General features: G+C 36.2%; 8 protein-coding genes across 8 annotated transcripts; 6 read left to right on the plus strand and 2 right to left on the minus strand. All coding sequences in view use genetic code 12, as the record gives it.

The window, feature by feature from the left end:
• Positions 1 to 370: 370 nt before the first annotated feature.
• Positions 371 to 3,346, plus strand: I9W82_004273 (Ran GTPase-binding protein; the record flags this gene model as incomplete). Its single annotated transcript, XM_067693328.1, has 1 exon — positions 371 to 3,346. The coding sequence occupies one exon, from the start codon at positions 371 to 373 to the stop codon at positions 3,344 to 3,346; it is 2,976 nt and encodes a 991-aa protein (XP_067547061.1).
• A 157-nt stretch (positions 3,347 to 3,503) lies between these two features.
• On the plus strand, positions 3,504 to 5,198 carry UTP18 (Utp18p; the record flags this gene model as incomplete). Its single annotated transcript, XM_067693329.1, has 1 exon — positions 3,504 to 5,198. The coding sequence occupies one exon, from the start codon at positions 3,504 to 3,506 to the stop codon at positions 5,196 to 5,198; it is 1,695 nt and encodes a 564-aa protein (XP_067547062.1).
• A 120-nt stretch (positions 5,199 to 5,318) lies between these two features.
• Positions 5,319 to 5,677, plus strand: I9W82_004275 (uncharacterized protein; the record flags this gene model as incomplete). The annotated part of the gene is made up of 2 exons (XM_067693330.1): positions 5,319 to 5,362; positions 5,431 to 5,677. The coding sequence occupies 2 exons, from the start codon at positions 5,319 to 5,321 to the stop codon at positions 5,675 to 5,677; spliced, it is 291 nt and encodes a 96-aa protein (XP_067547063.1).
• A 79-nt stretch (positions 5,678 to 5,756) lies between these two features.
• KCH1 (Kch1p) lies at positions 5,757 to 7,466 on the minus strand (the record flags this gene model as incomplete). Its single annotated transcript, XM_067693331.1, has 1 exon — positions 5,757 to 7,466. The coding sequence occupies one exon, from the start codon at positions 7,464 to 7,466 to the stop codon at positions 5,757 to 5,759; it is 1,710 nt and encodes a 569-aa protein (XP_067547064.1).
• A 1,132-nt stretch (positions 7,467 to 8,598) lies between these two features.
• On the plus strand, positions 8,599 to 10,911 carry I9W82_004277 (RNA-processing protein; the record flags this gene model as incomplete). The annotated part of the gene is made up of 1 exon (XM_067693332.1): positions 8,599 to 10,911. One exon carries the CDS (start codon positions 8,599 to 8,601, stop codon positions 10,909 to 10,911), a length of 2,313 nt encoding a protein of 770 aa, XP_067547065.1.
• Positions 10,912 to 11,105: 194 nt separating this feature from the next.
• On the plus strand, positions 11,106 to 13,270 carry I9W82_004278 (uncharacterized protein; the record flags this gene model as incomplete). The annotated part of the gene is made up of 3 exons (XM_067693333.1): positions 11,106 to 12,052; positions 12,132 to 12,202; positions 12,303 to 13,270. 3 exons carry the CDS (start codon positions 11,106 to 11,108, stop codon positions 13,268 to 13,270), a joined length of 1,986 nt encoding a protein of 661 aa, XP_067547066.1.
• A 6-nt stretch (positions 13,271 to 13,276) lies between these two features.
• Positions 13,277 to 13,786, minus strand: YAE1 (Yae1p; the record flags this gene model as incomplete). The annotated part of the gene is made up of 1 exon (XM_067693334.1): positions 13,277 to 13,786. One exon carries the CDS (start codon positions 13,784 to 13,786, stop codon positions 13,277 to 13,279), a length of 510 nt encoding a protein of 169 aa, XP_067547067.1.
• Positions 13,787 to 14,385: 599 nt separating this feature from the next.
• I9W82_004280 (uncharacterized protein) lies at positions 14,386 to 15,687 on the plus strand (the record flags this gene model as incomplete). The annotated part of the gene is made up of 1 exon (XM_067693336.1): positions 14,386 to 15,687. One exon carries the CDS (start codon positions 14,386 to 14,388, stop codon positions 15,685 to 15,687), a length of 1,302 nt encoding a protein of 433 aa, XP_067547068.1.
• Between the last annotated feature and the right edge of the window lie 117 nt (positions 15,688 to 15,804).

Consider the following 15,804-nt stretch of genomic DNA (forward strand, 5'->3'; position numbering starts at 1 on the left):
GAAAAGAAAAAAGTCGTGTGAGTGCGAAATAATTTTTCAAAATTTTTCTTCTTCTTCTCTCACTGTCTCTCTGTCTCTGATTTTTCCTCATTTGGCTGTCTACAATTTTACAACCAAAGGGGAAGAAGAAAGAAACACACATTTAATCACAACTGAACCCCAAGTGACATTCATTTTTTTTTTATCTTTCTTCAATCGTGCATTGGGAAGTCTATAGTGTTGTTCTATTGGCCATCTACCAAATCAAGTGTGTTCCCTAAATCCCAGAGTTCACATTACCAAGTAAAAATTTTTTTTGGTTTTTCTTTTTTTGCATTCCTAGTTTTCATCCCATCTGATAGATACGTTTACCAGCCGTCCAGTATTGCACATGGAAACTCAAATAATCAATGCTATACAAATAGCGTTGAGTGGAACGTCTGACCAAAAGCTTCAACTACAAGCCTACGAGTTTCTCAATGAGGTCAAGGCAACTAAGGATGGTTACAACACAGCATTGGATTTGATCTCAAGGTCAACAACCTCGGATATCAACAGTGATCTCAAGTTTTTCCTTTATCAGGTGATTGAAGAAAATGTTGAAAATTTGACACGTGAAGAGTGCCATCAACTTTGTCAAACCATATTAAAGATTTTAACAGAGTTTATCTCAAATGACATCAAAGACCCAACGTATTTGAGAAACAAGTTTGCCCAAATTCACGCCAAGACATTCACACTGGTATATATAGACATCCATCCGAACTACATTAACGACTTGCTTGGATTGATTCTGACTGGGAATCAACTAGCACTCGATTATTATACGAGAATTTTAATCAACATTCACTCCGAAATAGGAGACAAATATATTGCCCGCTCTCAAGCATGGACAGATAGAAACGCAGTAATTAAGGACGCGATAAGAGACAAGAGTATGAATGATTTAGTGGCAAGCTGGTTTAAAGTCTTGACCGATGGTGGAAACTCTGAAGAAATTCTAGAAAATACGTTGATCATCATTGGACTGTATGTGGATTGGATGGATATTGCATTATTCGTGACTCCACAATGCATAAACACTATAGTTGGCTACCTCACTCATAAACAACAAAGAAATACCACATGCAGCACCTTAATCCAAATACTATCAAAGAAAATGCCACCAGAAGACAAATTAGAGTTGATTTCGCTACTTAACTTGACAAACATTATCTCCTCAATACAATTGGCTGGGGATGTTGAATTTGAAGAACAAGTAGCGAAGTTGTCAAACCAAATTGGAGAAGAGTTGTTGTATGTATTGGGAAATGAACCTACTTTGGTCAATCAAATTAATGAACATTTATACACCTTGTGGCCAATTATTTTTTCATTTTTAAGTCACGAATACGATGATGTTTCACAAAATGTGTTTCCATTTATTCAAATGTATTTGAGTGCTTGTAAAAAGAACACATCCTTGTATTCCGTTGAATTATTATCGACACTTTTAAACAAAATCATATTGAAAATGAAGTATGACAGTGACGTTGATGAGGACGATGATGAGGATGACGATAGTGAAAGACAATTTACAGAGTTTAGAGCTAGGCTAAAACTTTTCCAAGACCAAATTGCTGGACTTGCTCCTGATTTGTATATAGAGGCTATACCTGTTGTCATTAATGAATCACTTTTCGAAGGTGACAAGTCATGGAATAAGCTAGAGTTGGGGTTGTTTGAATTGAGCAATTTTTCTGAAAGTTTGAAAATGAATTTGATTAACGTACCCAAGAACAAAGTCAATGAAAGTAAACCATACATGATTTTTCAAGAATTTTTGGTTAAATTGATTGAGTCTTCATTTATACTAGAAGTCAACAACCCACATATCCAATCCAGTTTCTTTGAGTTGGTTGTGAAGCACTATAGTTTCTTGAATTCACATGAAAATAGACGTGATTTGGTTCTTCGAATCTTGGAAATTTTCACATCACCATTAGGATTATTCAATGAGAATGAAAAAGTCCGATTAAGAAGTTGGTATTTATTTTTCAGATTTATGAAACTTACAAAACCTAAATTGGATAATGAGCAATTGATTGAACAAGTTGTTATGAAGTTGAAACCTCTACTTGTTATCAAAGCGGAGTTACCAACCAGGGATGAGGATGATGATGTTGTTGAGAATGGAAACTTCAACAATCAGCAATATCTTTTTGAAACAATTGGTTTAATCATATCACTTGTTCCTCAAGAATACACACCTGTCAAGGTCAAACTCATTGAAACTGTCTTTCAACCAATTTTTAACGATTTAGAAAAATGTATTTCAATACAAGATAAGGAGTTAATCATAGTTCTACAAGCACATCATCTGTTGATGGCTTTGGGAACTATTGTACGTGGATATGACTACGAAGCTAATCTCAAGTTTCCACCTGAAGTTGTTGAGAAAGTGAATAACGCAGCACAAGTTGTTTTGATAACTTTGGAAAATTTTTCCAAGTTTGAAACTATTAGAGATGCTTCTCGATTTGCATTTGCAAGATTTGTTCCACTTTTGAGCAGTTCTGTAATCAGTGGCCATTTAACTAAATTGATTACAATAATTTGGTCATCACTGAATTTGAAGATTAACGAAATTAGTGATTTTATGAGCTTTTTAGGTCAAATTGGTCACACATATAAATCAGATGACAATATCTATCAATTACTAAACAACTTTTTCACACCATTATTTTCAAAAGTTTTCCAAACATTGGAACAACCAGTCGCCGAGGATGAAAATTTACGACCAGACATTATCAGAGACAAGAATTTCCTTAAAAAATCGTTGCTCAATTTCTTAAACTCAATCATTGCTAATCACTTGTCGAGTTTGTTGGTTACCGAAACTAATAAGAACGAATTCCCCACCATTGTATCCAAATTATTTGAATATGCTTATGACTTGTCTGATACCGGAGCATCAAAATTGGCCATTGTCCAGCTTATAAATCTCGTTAATGTTTTTGGTGATGGAGGTAAAATCACTGATGAAAAAGACCCATACGGACAATCCCTTCCAGCTATTGAAGGCGTTGATGAGTTTTTAATGGAAAAAGTGGTTCAATTATCATTTGAATTACCATTTCAAAGACAAGAGTTTGTTCTAGGAGACGCTCAGTATAGATTGATTGCTCAGGATATTGCAATGTTACTCAAGACGTATCAACAGAAGAAAGGAGAAGGCTTTGTCAAGTTTCTTTCTACTTATTTAATCAATATGGGATTGAGTCAAGATTTGCTTAATGATTTCTGCACCAATTTGATTAATTTGGATATCAAAGATTTTAAAAAGTATTTTGTCACTTTTGTTAATCAAATGAAAGGAAGTAAATAGGATATTTATACATAAGAAAAGAATGAAGATTGGATGTAGTTTCCGTGATGTACTTTGAGTTGTTGGGTATTAGATGGTAGCGATGGGCATCTCGCCAAAATATTTTTCGAATTTTTTTCAATCAGCTAAACGTTACTACATTATACCTTAAACAACGATGCCCAAGAATAGAGACGGAGATATAGTTGAGGTGCCTCCCAAGGATGAGGAGGAGCTCATGTTGGAGAAATTGGTATTTGGAGACCTTGCTGGGTTGGAGAACAACTTGAGGAAGGTTGACAATTTATTCGATTTCGATGATGAAGAGGAAGTAGTGGAGGAGCTCGACGAAGAAAACGATAGTGAAGATTTAGACGATGTGCAAGATGAAGATTTATTCTATATCGATGAAGGAGTACAGGGAGATGAGAATGATAGTGATCATATGGATGAAGATGTTGATTCTGAGAGCGATGACGCTGAGTTGGAAGATGAATTGGAAGATGGTGAAGATGCTTGGGTGGATAGTGATGATGAGAAATTAAACATTTCTCTCACCTCATCTGACCGATTAAAGAAATTGAGGAAAACTCCAGAAGATGACCTTATAAGTGGGAAGGCATACATGCTTAGACTACGATCGCAATTTGAAAAGATATACCCTAGACCAGCGTGGGTGGATAAGCTTGCCCAAGATGATGATGAAGAGGATGATGAAGAAACAAACAGCTCCGATGATGACATTGTACTCGATGATGAAGAAGGAAACCAAGATCAAGTTAACGGCAAAGAGACTGCAGCATTATCAAAACTTTTATCATCAACGCATCAATTCATAGTTACAAAGCAGTTGAAATTGATATCTCCATCGCGCATCTCCATAACGAGGTTGAAAGATGCCAATTATCAGAAATTATCCAAAGGTGCCATCCAAGCAATTTCATTCCACCCAACCCATCCAATTTTACTCACAGCAGGGTTTGACAAAACGATAAGACTCTATCAAATTGACGGTAAAACCAACAACTTTATCACTTCTTATTTCTTGAAAAACTGCCCCATTATGCATTCACAATTTTTCCCACAAGCTGATCGCAATATAATATATGCCGCCGGAAGAAGAAAATATATGAACAAGGTTAATTTAAACACCGGTGAGATTGAGAAAATCAGTCGTATGTATGGTCATGAACAAGTGCAGAAATCATTTGAAAGTTTCAAGATTAGTCCTGCGGGGTCGTTTATTGGATTAATTGGGAATTCCGGATGGTTCAATTTGATAAATGGAACCACTGGACAATGGATCAAGGGGTTCAAGGTTGAAGGAACTGTAGTTGATTTTGATTTTGCATTTGATGAGTCGTTTGTTGTAGTTGTTAATTCAGCTGGTGATGTATGGGAATTTGAATTAAAGGGGAAACTATCATCTAAATCTGAAAACAAGATTTTACGCAAGTGGTCTGATGATGGAGGTATTGGAATCACCAAGATCAAATTGGGAGGAAGAAATAATAGTAGATGGTTGGCTATTGGATCAAACACTGGTGTTGTTAATCTATACGATAGACAAAATTTCAACTCAACAACAGCAACTACACAACCAAAACCATTTAAAACGGTGGAGAATTTGGTCACTTCAATTTCATCGCTTGTATTCAACCCAGATGGACAACTTTTAGCCATTGCGTCTAGAGGTAAAAGAGACGCATTCAAGTTGGTACATTTACCTTCGGGGTCTGTATATAGTAATTGGCCAACAAGTGGAACACCTTTGGGTAAAGTCACTAGTGCTGTGTTTTCCCCCAATAATGAGATCTTGGCTATCGGAAATGAAGCTGGAAAGGTGACTCTTTGGAGGTTGAATCATTACTAGAATAGCTGTACACATAATAAAATATACTTTGCGCTACCTACACAACCTCTACTCAAAAATCATGCCAAAAAAATTTCAAAAAAACATCTTTAGACGGCATAGAGACATAGAACATTGACCATGCATGGAACACTTAGAATTATGGGTAAATTAGTCGGAGCACCGTATGTTACGAGTCCACTCACTGCGCACTCATTAGCTGAATTCAGAGTACTAACTATCTTTCTTCTAGAAAGGGCCACGATCGTTACAGAGATCCCGTCACTCATCAAATAACGCCAGCTCTATATAGAGTCAGACAACCATTCTTTTGGAGAAACACCATAGCATTTTTCATTGTTGGTGCTATACCATTAGGAGTGTACTTCTACACGTTCCGCAAGATGACGGATGATGATTTTGCTGATATTCCAATTCCTCCAATCAGTGATGAAGAATTGAAGAAGTTGCAAAGTGAATATGAAGGGAAGAATGCTTAGGGGGTGAGAGAGACGCTGACGTTTGGTTCTTGTATATAATAAGTTGTTTAAATGCATAATATGTATATAAAAGTTTGAGTTATTCGAAATACTTTGATACACCTCTGACTGGGTATGGAGCCGAATTGGATGTATCATACGAGTCCAAAATGTTATCCATCTCTCCTGAATTTTGCGACATTGGTGAGCTGTTGTTAGCTTCAGGTACATTGGGTTGTCTGTAAATGAACTCGTCGTTATCAGAAAATGGATCATGGGTGGTAAATTGCGACTCTTCTGTAAATGATCTCTCAATTGGTTTCCGTTTATAGACTTTGTTTTTATCTTCTTGGGCATACATTTCAGGAGTCGGGTCTGAAAGCAAGTCAATCTGTGAATCCATTTGGTTTGAAAGACTTAGATCGTATGAGCTGTCTGCAGTGTACGACCTCGATGGAAAGCTAGGCATTCTTTGTTTCTCTTCTGGTAAATTGTCGCTCGGTATTAATTTATTATAGGATCTCAGTCTTTGTTTGTAATAAGGTAGACCATCAGTTGCCACACTTGTTTGGGTATCTCCTCCTCTAAGACTCTCGTAGCGTGGTTGAGGTTGGCTATTTGTTAAACTACTAGTGCTTCCAGCAACTTGAGGATGTTGAAACATCTTGTTCTTATTCTTTTCCCGAAGCGTGCTCAATCTCTTGCTAAAGGGAACACTGTTTGGTCCCAAAGTAGAAAATACTTGTTCAGATTGTTGCAATTGGTCAAACGATGGAGTTTGATATAGATCAGGTCGCAGGTCGTCGCCATATGACTTTCCTCCATTGTAGTTCAAATGCTTCATAGGTATACTTTCTTCAGATTCTGATCTTCCGTAGTACACTCTGGTGTAACCTTTATAGTCAGATGGGTACTCATCAATTTGTGGAAGTTGTGATATTGCAGCTTCAGAGAGTAATCCTTCTTCTCTCAACTCCTTCTTTGGTCTATGATGTTTGTTAACTGCGTCTGCAACTGATTTATTAACCAAGAAGGTGCAATAACTTTTAAATCCGTTGTAACCCTCGTTTCTTAATGACACTTTCAATGGTATATACAGTAGCATACCAAATAGGAACTTGAAAAAGAAAATGGCATAAATGAAGAATGACAAGCACATAAAGCTTAAAATAATCGAAAGACGTAAATTTGTCTTTGCAATGGTTCGGATATTGCTTAGTATATCGTTGTTTAAGTCTCCACCAGTAGCGTAGTACCTTAGCGTAAGAATATTGATAACTTGTCTTGGAGTATCAGCAATGAGAATTTGTGGTGCATTTTGAATTTCATAATAAGTATTGAAACAGCATTGATCAAAGAATTTCCCTTCATCTATACTATTCATCAAACAGAAACATGAATATGACTTGATTGAATAAAGTTTTTTACAAATTGAGTTCAAGTATACCATGGCGATGTTTTTCGTGCGATAGATATGTATAGCCCAGATCCAACAATAAATCAACAAGACAAACTCAAATATGATACACCCAGTGAAGATCCACTTGGCAATGGAGTATGCATAAGGTTTGTAATCATCTGTTGCCCATTTATGAAACACAAGTATATTGAGACATGAGTAGATATCAACTGCCAATAAAATAAATGCTAAAAACACAAGAATCCACATGTAGAAATACCAAGATACTGTTGAGCAGCTGTGGTTGTAAAAATCGTCGACTCGAACAACGTCAAATGTTGAAGTGTTTAACTCATATTTTTTGATAGCCCTCTCAGCATCTAAATGATCTTTTAGTGACTTGTCTTGCATTTGGGGTATGTATGTAGGGGACTTATGCAAGGTTGGATGTTTGGTACATGGATAGTGGGATAGAAGTTGGTATGTGATGGACTATTCAACTCAAATAGAAGCAAGTAGTATTAGTACCTTGGTTATCTTTTAAATAGGCGGAGCTCTCTGTTTGATTTTGAAAAATTTCGTGGCAGCGCGTAAAATGCAGGAGAAGTATAAAAAAACAATGGGCGGTTAAATGTCGTGTAGTCCAAGTTTCAATGATTTCGATGATCCACTGAGCCTGTGTCTGTATGATTATAACAGTAGCTATTCAATAGGTTTAAATATGAAATTTGTAGTTTTGTAGAAGAAAATATTGGAAAAATGTCACCTGAAACAATATACGAAACAGATTTATAATAATCAATCAATCAAACGGCTTTTTCTTTTTGTTGCAGATCTTTTGGTAGCGTGTATGCCCCCCTTTCTAGAAATGGATATGACTAAAACCAAAAAGTAGAAACTAAGTGGCTTGACTAGTCTACAATTGTTTGATTTTATTTGAGAAACAGATGTTTACTTTCACCTTACTGGTGATTCTTCAAAAACAAAAGAATGTTTACATTGACCTTTTGCATCAATTTGCTGCAAAAAGTTTTAAAATGGTTCAATGAGAGGCATGCGGCTCACATTTAAAGACAGAAAACTTGTAATTACACTACAATACTTGCTGAGCTTAGCTAGGAGCTGTATTTTCTATATTGAACTTATATCGAGTATTACGTAAAATGGTTAATTTTTATGGGGTGTATGTATCTGGGTATATGATTTCTAGATCTAAACCAGGAATGGTAGCGCAAGTAAAACTTCTTTTCTTTTACAAAATTTTTTTCTTTTTTTATTGTCAACTCAGTAACCACACACCAGTAACAGTAACAGTTCAGTTTCAAACCATCAATCAATCCATTAGTTGACTCAACCAATTAATCAGTTAGTCAGAAGCTCACCCAACCGACAAACCAGTCCCCTTTCTTCAGTTTGGATTTTTCTTTTCTTTTTCTTTCAGTTGGAGGTACTAGTACTAAAACCTTTATACTCATCAGTACTTTGAAAATCCTCCTGCCTTTTTTTTTTTTATATTCTTCCAGCTGTACTCTGAATCGCAACTATGTCAGTAAACCCAGCCACCACCGAGTTGATCATTCGTCAACTCAACCAAGCCAAACAATTGGGAATCACACAACCAGAAACATTTGTACGGGTGTATAAACAAATCTTGCCCATCGTCAACAATAATCCAAACTATGCCATCAAACAGTGGGGGATTGAACTCATTTATGAAACTTTTATTAAGGATGTGTATCAGATACGAAATACTGACAAAGTAGATCTTGCTATTGATTCTCTTGATACATTGACTATACTTATGAATATTCCTATAACTATGCAGCAACAACAACAACAACAACAGCAGCAACAGCAGCAACAGGATAATCAAGCAAGAGATGGACACGATGTTGAGACTTTTTGTCAGTTGATTGATATCTCATTGATTGTATACAAGTTGGCTTTTAAATATATTAGTGAAAATGATGGATGTAATCTGCTTTGGAGTAAATTGACAGAATTGAAAAACTCATTGGTTAACAAATTCCAATCGAATTACCCATTAAGTCCTTCAGATAATAGTGAATATGATTTAGTGAGAAATATCGGTACTAAACTTGAACTTCTCAAGTTTTTAATGACGGTGATTGACTATCAATCAAAGACGACTATTATTGGTGAACCAGTTTCTAAATTGGGATATTCTTTAAATGATGTACCTCCCAATCATACATTGATCAAATATGAAAATATGGAGTATGAATCTAGTGCATTGTTTACCAATTTGGTTTTAAAAGTGTTTCAATTGGATATTATAATACCTCCATTACTCACAGCTACTTTGAACCATTGTATCATCATTTTGAAAAAGAAACCACAATTGGCACCCCATTTACTTAAAGCAATTGACAAGTATGATAGTAACAAAAAGAAACAATCAAATTATCAATCAGTGGATGAATTTAAATTGGCGAGGAAATATGTTGATAGGAGTATTCGAGTTTTCCTCAGTTATGCCAAACGAAACTCATTAATTCCTCAAAATATGAAGCCATCACTTGAAAGTCAACTCAATATCCTTGCAGAAAGAGGAGCTGATTTAAGAAAAAAACACGTACTCTCCATCGAAGATAAGAATATAAAGAAACGACCATTTGAAGGGTTCCATAATCCATCTAAACGAATCAAAGTTTTGGATTATAAACATTTATATACTCTAAATGATCCTTCTGACAAATTGAATGATTTTGATTTCAGTACAGTTGCACCCCAAACTTGTGCACGATTGGTGATTAATGCATTGCAAAAGGCTTCTGTTACTAGGTTGACAAAAGCTCTTGAAATTGTTAGTGAACGTTACAGGGATGCATTAATTCAACCAGTCAAAGTAAAACAAGAGAAGATTGATCCACTGAACCCCGTCACCAATGGAGCCAATGCCGGTGTTGTCACCGTGAAGCAGGAGTTTCCTAACGGAAACGGTCAAGCAAATGATGATGAAGATGACTTTGGTGATGATGATTATGACGATAGAGAAGGTGACGATGATCCAACTTTCTCTCTAGCGCCACCAAGAGAATTATCATTCAATGAAAAAAAGACTCACATCTCGATAATTATTGACAATTTCTTTAAACTTGCTAAAGCGGGTGATAACAGTACTAGTAATGGGGTGAAGAAACCAGATACTAATACAGCTGACGAATCCAACTCTATTAATAAAGATTTAACTGATGTTGCCATCAAGTCATTCAATAAAGATACATGGGTGTTACTTTTAACTAGATTGGCTACGCGCGGAATGAGGACAGTTGCTGAAGAAGATGGAGTTGAAGAGAAAGTACCCGATGATCAAAATAAGGAGGATATGGGTACGATGATTCGAGATGCTCTTTTTAAGTACTTTATTGAAAGCATCCATGATCGTGTTGACGTTGTTATTGAATGGTTGAACGAGGAATGGTTTAGTGAACAAACTTTTCAACAGAATAGGAAACAGAAGCAGCAACAACAAGGCGAGGCAGAGCTGAATGGTGATACCAAAATCTTGGCATCAGAAGTCTCAACTCCATTATATTACAAATGGGCCAGTAAAGTTCTCGATTCAATGATCAACTACTTGGAACCTAACGATAAGCGAATTTTCATTAGATTGCTTAGTGATTTACCAATGTTGAATGAGGAAATGTTGCAAAAGATTAAATCACTTTGTTTTGATCCAGCAAGATCTAGTATTGGATTTTTGGCGTTGCAGTTTTTGTGCATGTATCGACCACCAGTTAAGGAAATTTGTGTCAAGATATTGACTGAGTTGAGTGAATGTGATCAAGATGATGTCAAAGAGGAAGCAAAGAAGAAGTTAAGTAGATTGTAATGAATATAATTTGTCTATAGGTTCGAGTAATAGATTCTCTTACACTGCTTTGATATTTGGAGGAGTGAATTTGGTAGCTCTTGCATCAATAGACGGTCAACAAAATTATAACTGTTACAAACAATCAACAACAGCAACGACAACAGCTACTGCTCTATTCCTCCACAAAAGTTATCCAATTTCACATCTCAACGATGAGCGGTAGCATATTCAACACAGGAGAAGAAGAAGACCCCTGGTCATCAACATCAGGCTGGAACGACGATAAGCCAATCGTCACCAGCCCCCTCCCATCATTATCACCAACACCATATCAATCTACATATCTTACATCATCCCAATTACTCAATCAGCCAAGAGGAGAACAAGACAAGCCGAATCAACCATCATCTAGTGCACTTTCGATGTCGAATGTTCCCGCTAGTTATGAAACTCTTCGGTCAGTTTTAATCAACAAGATTTCCACCATTAATGATTTCGAATATTATGTATTTGATAAATTGATTGAGTTACAGTTCTTAACCAATTATCAAAAACTGAAGTTGTTGGATATTGTCTATGATAACAATTTACTTCCTGTGACATTGGCTCAGAATTTCTATCAAGTTTTGGGGTTAATTGCATTGGAAATTGATGTACCTGGCTCGGGTGATTTCGTTACTTTACAATTCAAAATGAATAGTTTACCTGAGTTGCCTCAACTGTTTGTCAAAATGATTGCCAAGGAGGATGAAAATGACTCAAATGTGATTGATGATCCACTTATGGCGAATACGTCAAGGACAGATGGGAACGAGACTGATGATTGGAATCAGAGGGGGAAAGTTGATCCGATACTAACTGACCATTCTGATTCACAACATCAGATGCTTGGTGATGTGGAAGTGGAAGGCGAAGATAAGGATGCACAGGATAGTAGAGGAGCTAGTGGAATCAATCCAGAAGATGCATCGTATATTGAAAAGTATATTGAAGATATCAGGGATGAGTTTAAACCGTTGATTCTTGATGATACTCCGGTAAAGATTAGAGAACTGCCTGAGAAAGAGGGGCTTTTGTTTAAGCATATAAATTATACAATTACTCATAATTTGGTTTTGGGACCAGGTGGACTGTCGGGTCATAAAAAGGTGGTGCGGAGGTACTCTGATTTTGCATGGTATGTTTACTCTTGATAGAAGGATACACCCAGGGATGTTTTACTAACTAATTTGTTTTAGGCTATTGGAATATTTGTTACAAAAGTATCCATTTAGAGTTATTCCTGGATTACCACCAAAGAAATTCACGGGTATGTATTAGCAGAAGAAAGAGAAGAATATATTCTCCTCTTGTACATTTCTTTTTTTTCCAATTCGAATACTAATTAACAGCAGTAGGAGCTTCTCCAGATTCCCAATTTTTACAACGACGTCGTCGTGGATTACATCGATTCTTGAACCAATTAGTTAAACATCCAGTTTTTAAACAAGAACCCATTGTCCAATCTTTCCTTACTGTGCCCACTGATTTAGCCACTTGGAGAAAACAAGCCAAGATTGATTATTCAATTGAGTTTAAAGGGCAGAAAATCCAAACTGAATTTATCAATAGGATATGGCCAGCTATTAGTCAAGAGTTTTTACATAATTGGGCAATTGCTGAGCAGAATATTAGGAGTTTAATTGAGAAATGGACCAAGTTGGTTATTCTTGTTGAACGACATGAAAAGAGACAACAACAAATGAGTTATGATAATCAGAAATTTGTTGAGATTTTGAATCAGTTTAAGAAGTTGGACACTTGTGTGTATCCACAAGAAGGGAATTCTTCATCTTCAATTACAACATTGTTGCAGAATAATGATATTGAGGCTATAAATGGAGGATTAACTTCTATGGGTGAGTTTTATACCAAATCTACACAAGTTATTGTTGATGATAGTTATACTATAAATACAATAACTTTGGAAAAGTTGAAAAACTATATGGATTATTTATATTCACTTCATGAATTATTTGAAAGAAGCAAGAACTTGTCAGGAAACCAAATTGATACATTAAACAAACGTATCAAGGAAAATGAATTAAATTTCAAGAAAATCACCCTGGGTCCGACAAATGGTAAGGAAGTTGAAATTAACAAGTTACGACAATCAATTATAAATGATAAACAAGAGATTTTCCAACAATTGAATCGTGATTGGTTGATTAAACAGTGTTGTTTTAAAGAGTATGTCATGTTTCAAGAGACTCAGTATTTGATTAGTGAAGTATGGGTCGAATGGTGTAAAGATCGAAACAAGTTGCAAGAAAAGTTGGGTGGGTTGCTGGAAAACTTGAGTACGGAATTGATAAATGATATGCCATTGAGTAGATAGATAGGTTCAAGAAGGTGATTGAGGTTGGTGGTGTTTCCATTTCTCAATCAAGTCATGAGTTGGCAATGGTTCTAAATCATCATTAAAGTATTGTCGATCCAATACTTTAGAAATCAGTAGGTCATTAATAGCACGTTTGAAATTATCACTACCCTCTCCTCTTTTATCTTCTCTTCCCTGTTGGCAACGCAAACGAGCTAGTATTTTACCAACTTCAATGCCCAATTGTGCACCCTGAGGAAACGCATCATCAAAGCCTCGCTGTAGTTGATCTTCGCGATGAGCAGTTATACCATCCACATAACCTTGTTTGCGATGTTGTCGTATTATGTCATTGTAAGCTAGTTTTCTGCTGTCTTCTGTACCATTGTGGTTACCTTCATCATCGTCCATGGCCCATACGTCGTCGTCATCGGATCCGTTATTAGTTTCTGTTGTTGTTGTTGTCGGAGTCTTTTCGGGATTCGATTTGCAAGCGCAAGTGCTATTTTGATTAGACAGACAAGACGTGGTCATTATAGGATATTCTCTATGCTTTTCTTATCTCTCTAATAGCGTAGCAAATAGCAGCTAGTTGGTTTTAAACAGACCAATGAGTGTCTGCTATTGCCAATGAGTGTTCTTGGTGGTAGTGTACTTTTGTTCAAAATGTGAAATTCAATTTTTTCTTCTTCTTCTTCAACAACCAACAACCAACCAAACTACCACTTCACCAATTAGTAAAACCAAGTCACAGGGAAAACCTATATGTATCTATAGACTCAATACATATACACACCATTGCAATTTACATCAACACTTGGGTTATACACAATAATAATACTACTACTACTTGATAATAAACCAACAACAACACTCATTGATTTTTTTTACTTTCATTCAACAACAACAAAACATATACCAGCAGCCCATTGAAACGCAATCACGTGTATACACACGCATAGAAACAACAACAATAATTGTATAACCCAAAGAATCAACACAACTAAGAGTTCAAACAGTGCCGGCCACTTTCCCAAATAACATATTTGTCATATACTCATCTTAATACTAACACTACTACTTTTAATCCTTTACCACTTAATTTTAACCTACAGATAGAGCCTTTGTATCAAATGTCACAGGAAAATATAATAACCCAAGTGAAGCAAGACAACTCAGGACCTCAACTATCAGCAGCAGCAGCAGCAGCAGCAGCAACAGCAACGACCACCAATAATTCCAACGAAGATGTCGATTTCAACTCACTTATTCACTTGAATCTTAGAGGCACTGAATTCACCATTACTAGAGATGAACTAATGAGTTTACCTGAAAGTATATTACTTTGTCTTTTCCCCAATGGTGTTTTTCTCGATGTCAATGGACAAATTATTAGTAATTTGACTGAAGAAGATGTGGTTTATGTTAACTTTGATCCTGATTGTTTTCAATATATCATTGATGTGTTTCGTAAAGCACAACAGGATCTAGCACATTCTTTGCAGCAGGTGCGTTCTTCTGCTTCTGCTCTGGATTTACAATTGAGTCCTCAAGTGAGTGGTTCAAGAAATAATCAACAAGAAAATATCCTTCAAACTAAACCAGCTATAATTGTATTACGAGAAGATTTGGATTTCTATGTAATACCACCAATTGCTGGATTAAATAGAGAAGAAATGAGACAATTGAAAAGAGGAGTTAGTGTTGAATTACTTAAGAATAAATTGATTTTTTCAGGTTTGGGATACAAGTTTAATGAAGATGATCCGGTATTGATTGGAGAAGATGGTAATGTTGTACAAGATGCCAATGAAAAACAAGAGGGTAGTAATGGTAAAAGTGGTGGGTTGGGTGCTGCTGAACAACATCTTTTTGACATGTTGTGTAGTTCTGGGTTTGATACCAAGGATAAATGGGGATCTAGAAGTTTGGAGCCTGGTAAATGTGTCATTTCATCATTATCTTTAGTTAGATTAAAGACTGAAAAGGAGAAAGAAAGAGAAAGAGAGCTTCAACTGCAACTGCAACTGCAACTGCAACAACAAACACCATCAGAAACACCACCAGAATCACCGTCATTAACACCAGTCGCATCAAATGCAAGCACAAGTGCAGCCAATGAAAGATCAAGGTCTCGACCAAGATCGAGAATAGCGCAATTGGCAAGCAGTGCATCAAGAGCAGCATCACGATCCCTATCACTGAAGAGATACTCGAGTAATCATAATAAACCTGATCCTAATCAGACCAAATTGTTGTTGTTTTGGCGTAAACCGGCAAGGAAATGTTGGTGGTCACATGGATGGATTACGATAAATATTGATATTGCTGATAATAATATGAAGGAGTTGGAAGGTGGTACAGATGCTGCTAAATTGAGTGTTAAAGTGCATGTAAGGAGAGTATGGACACTAGAGTTGTCAATCATAACGTGATAAGAGATGGAGTACCATAGGGATTAATGAATAAATACCGAGAAAGAGAGTGTGTGGCCGAGAGAATAGATTGATAGAAAATTGATGTCCTTAGCTTCAATTGCAGAAAGAAACATG

Source organism: Candida metapsilosis (assembly GCF_017655625.1).
Source record: "Candida metapsilosis strain BP57 chromosome Unknown scaffold6, whole genome shotgun sequence".
Classification (NCBI taxonomy): domain Eukaryota; kingdom Fungi; phylum Ascomycota; class Pichiomycetes; order Serinales; family Debaryomycetaceae; genus Lodderomyces; species Lodderomyces metapsilosis.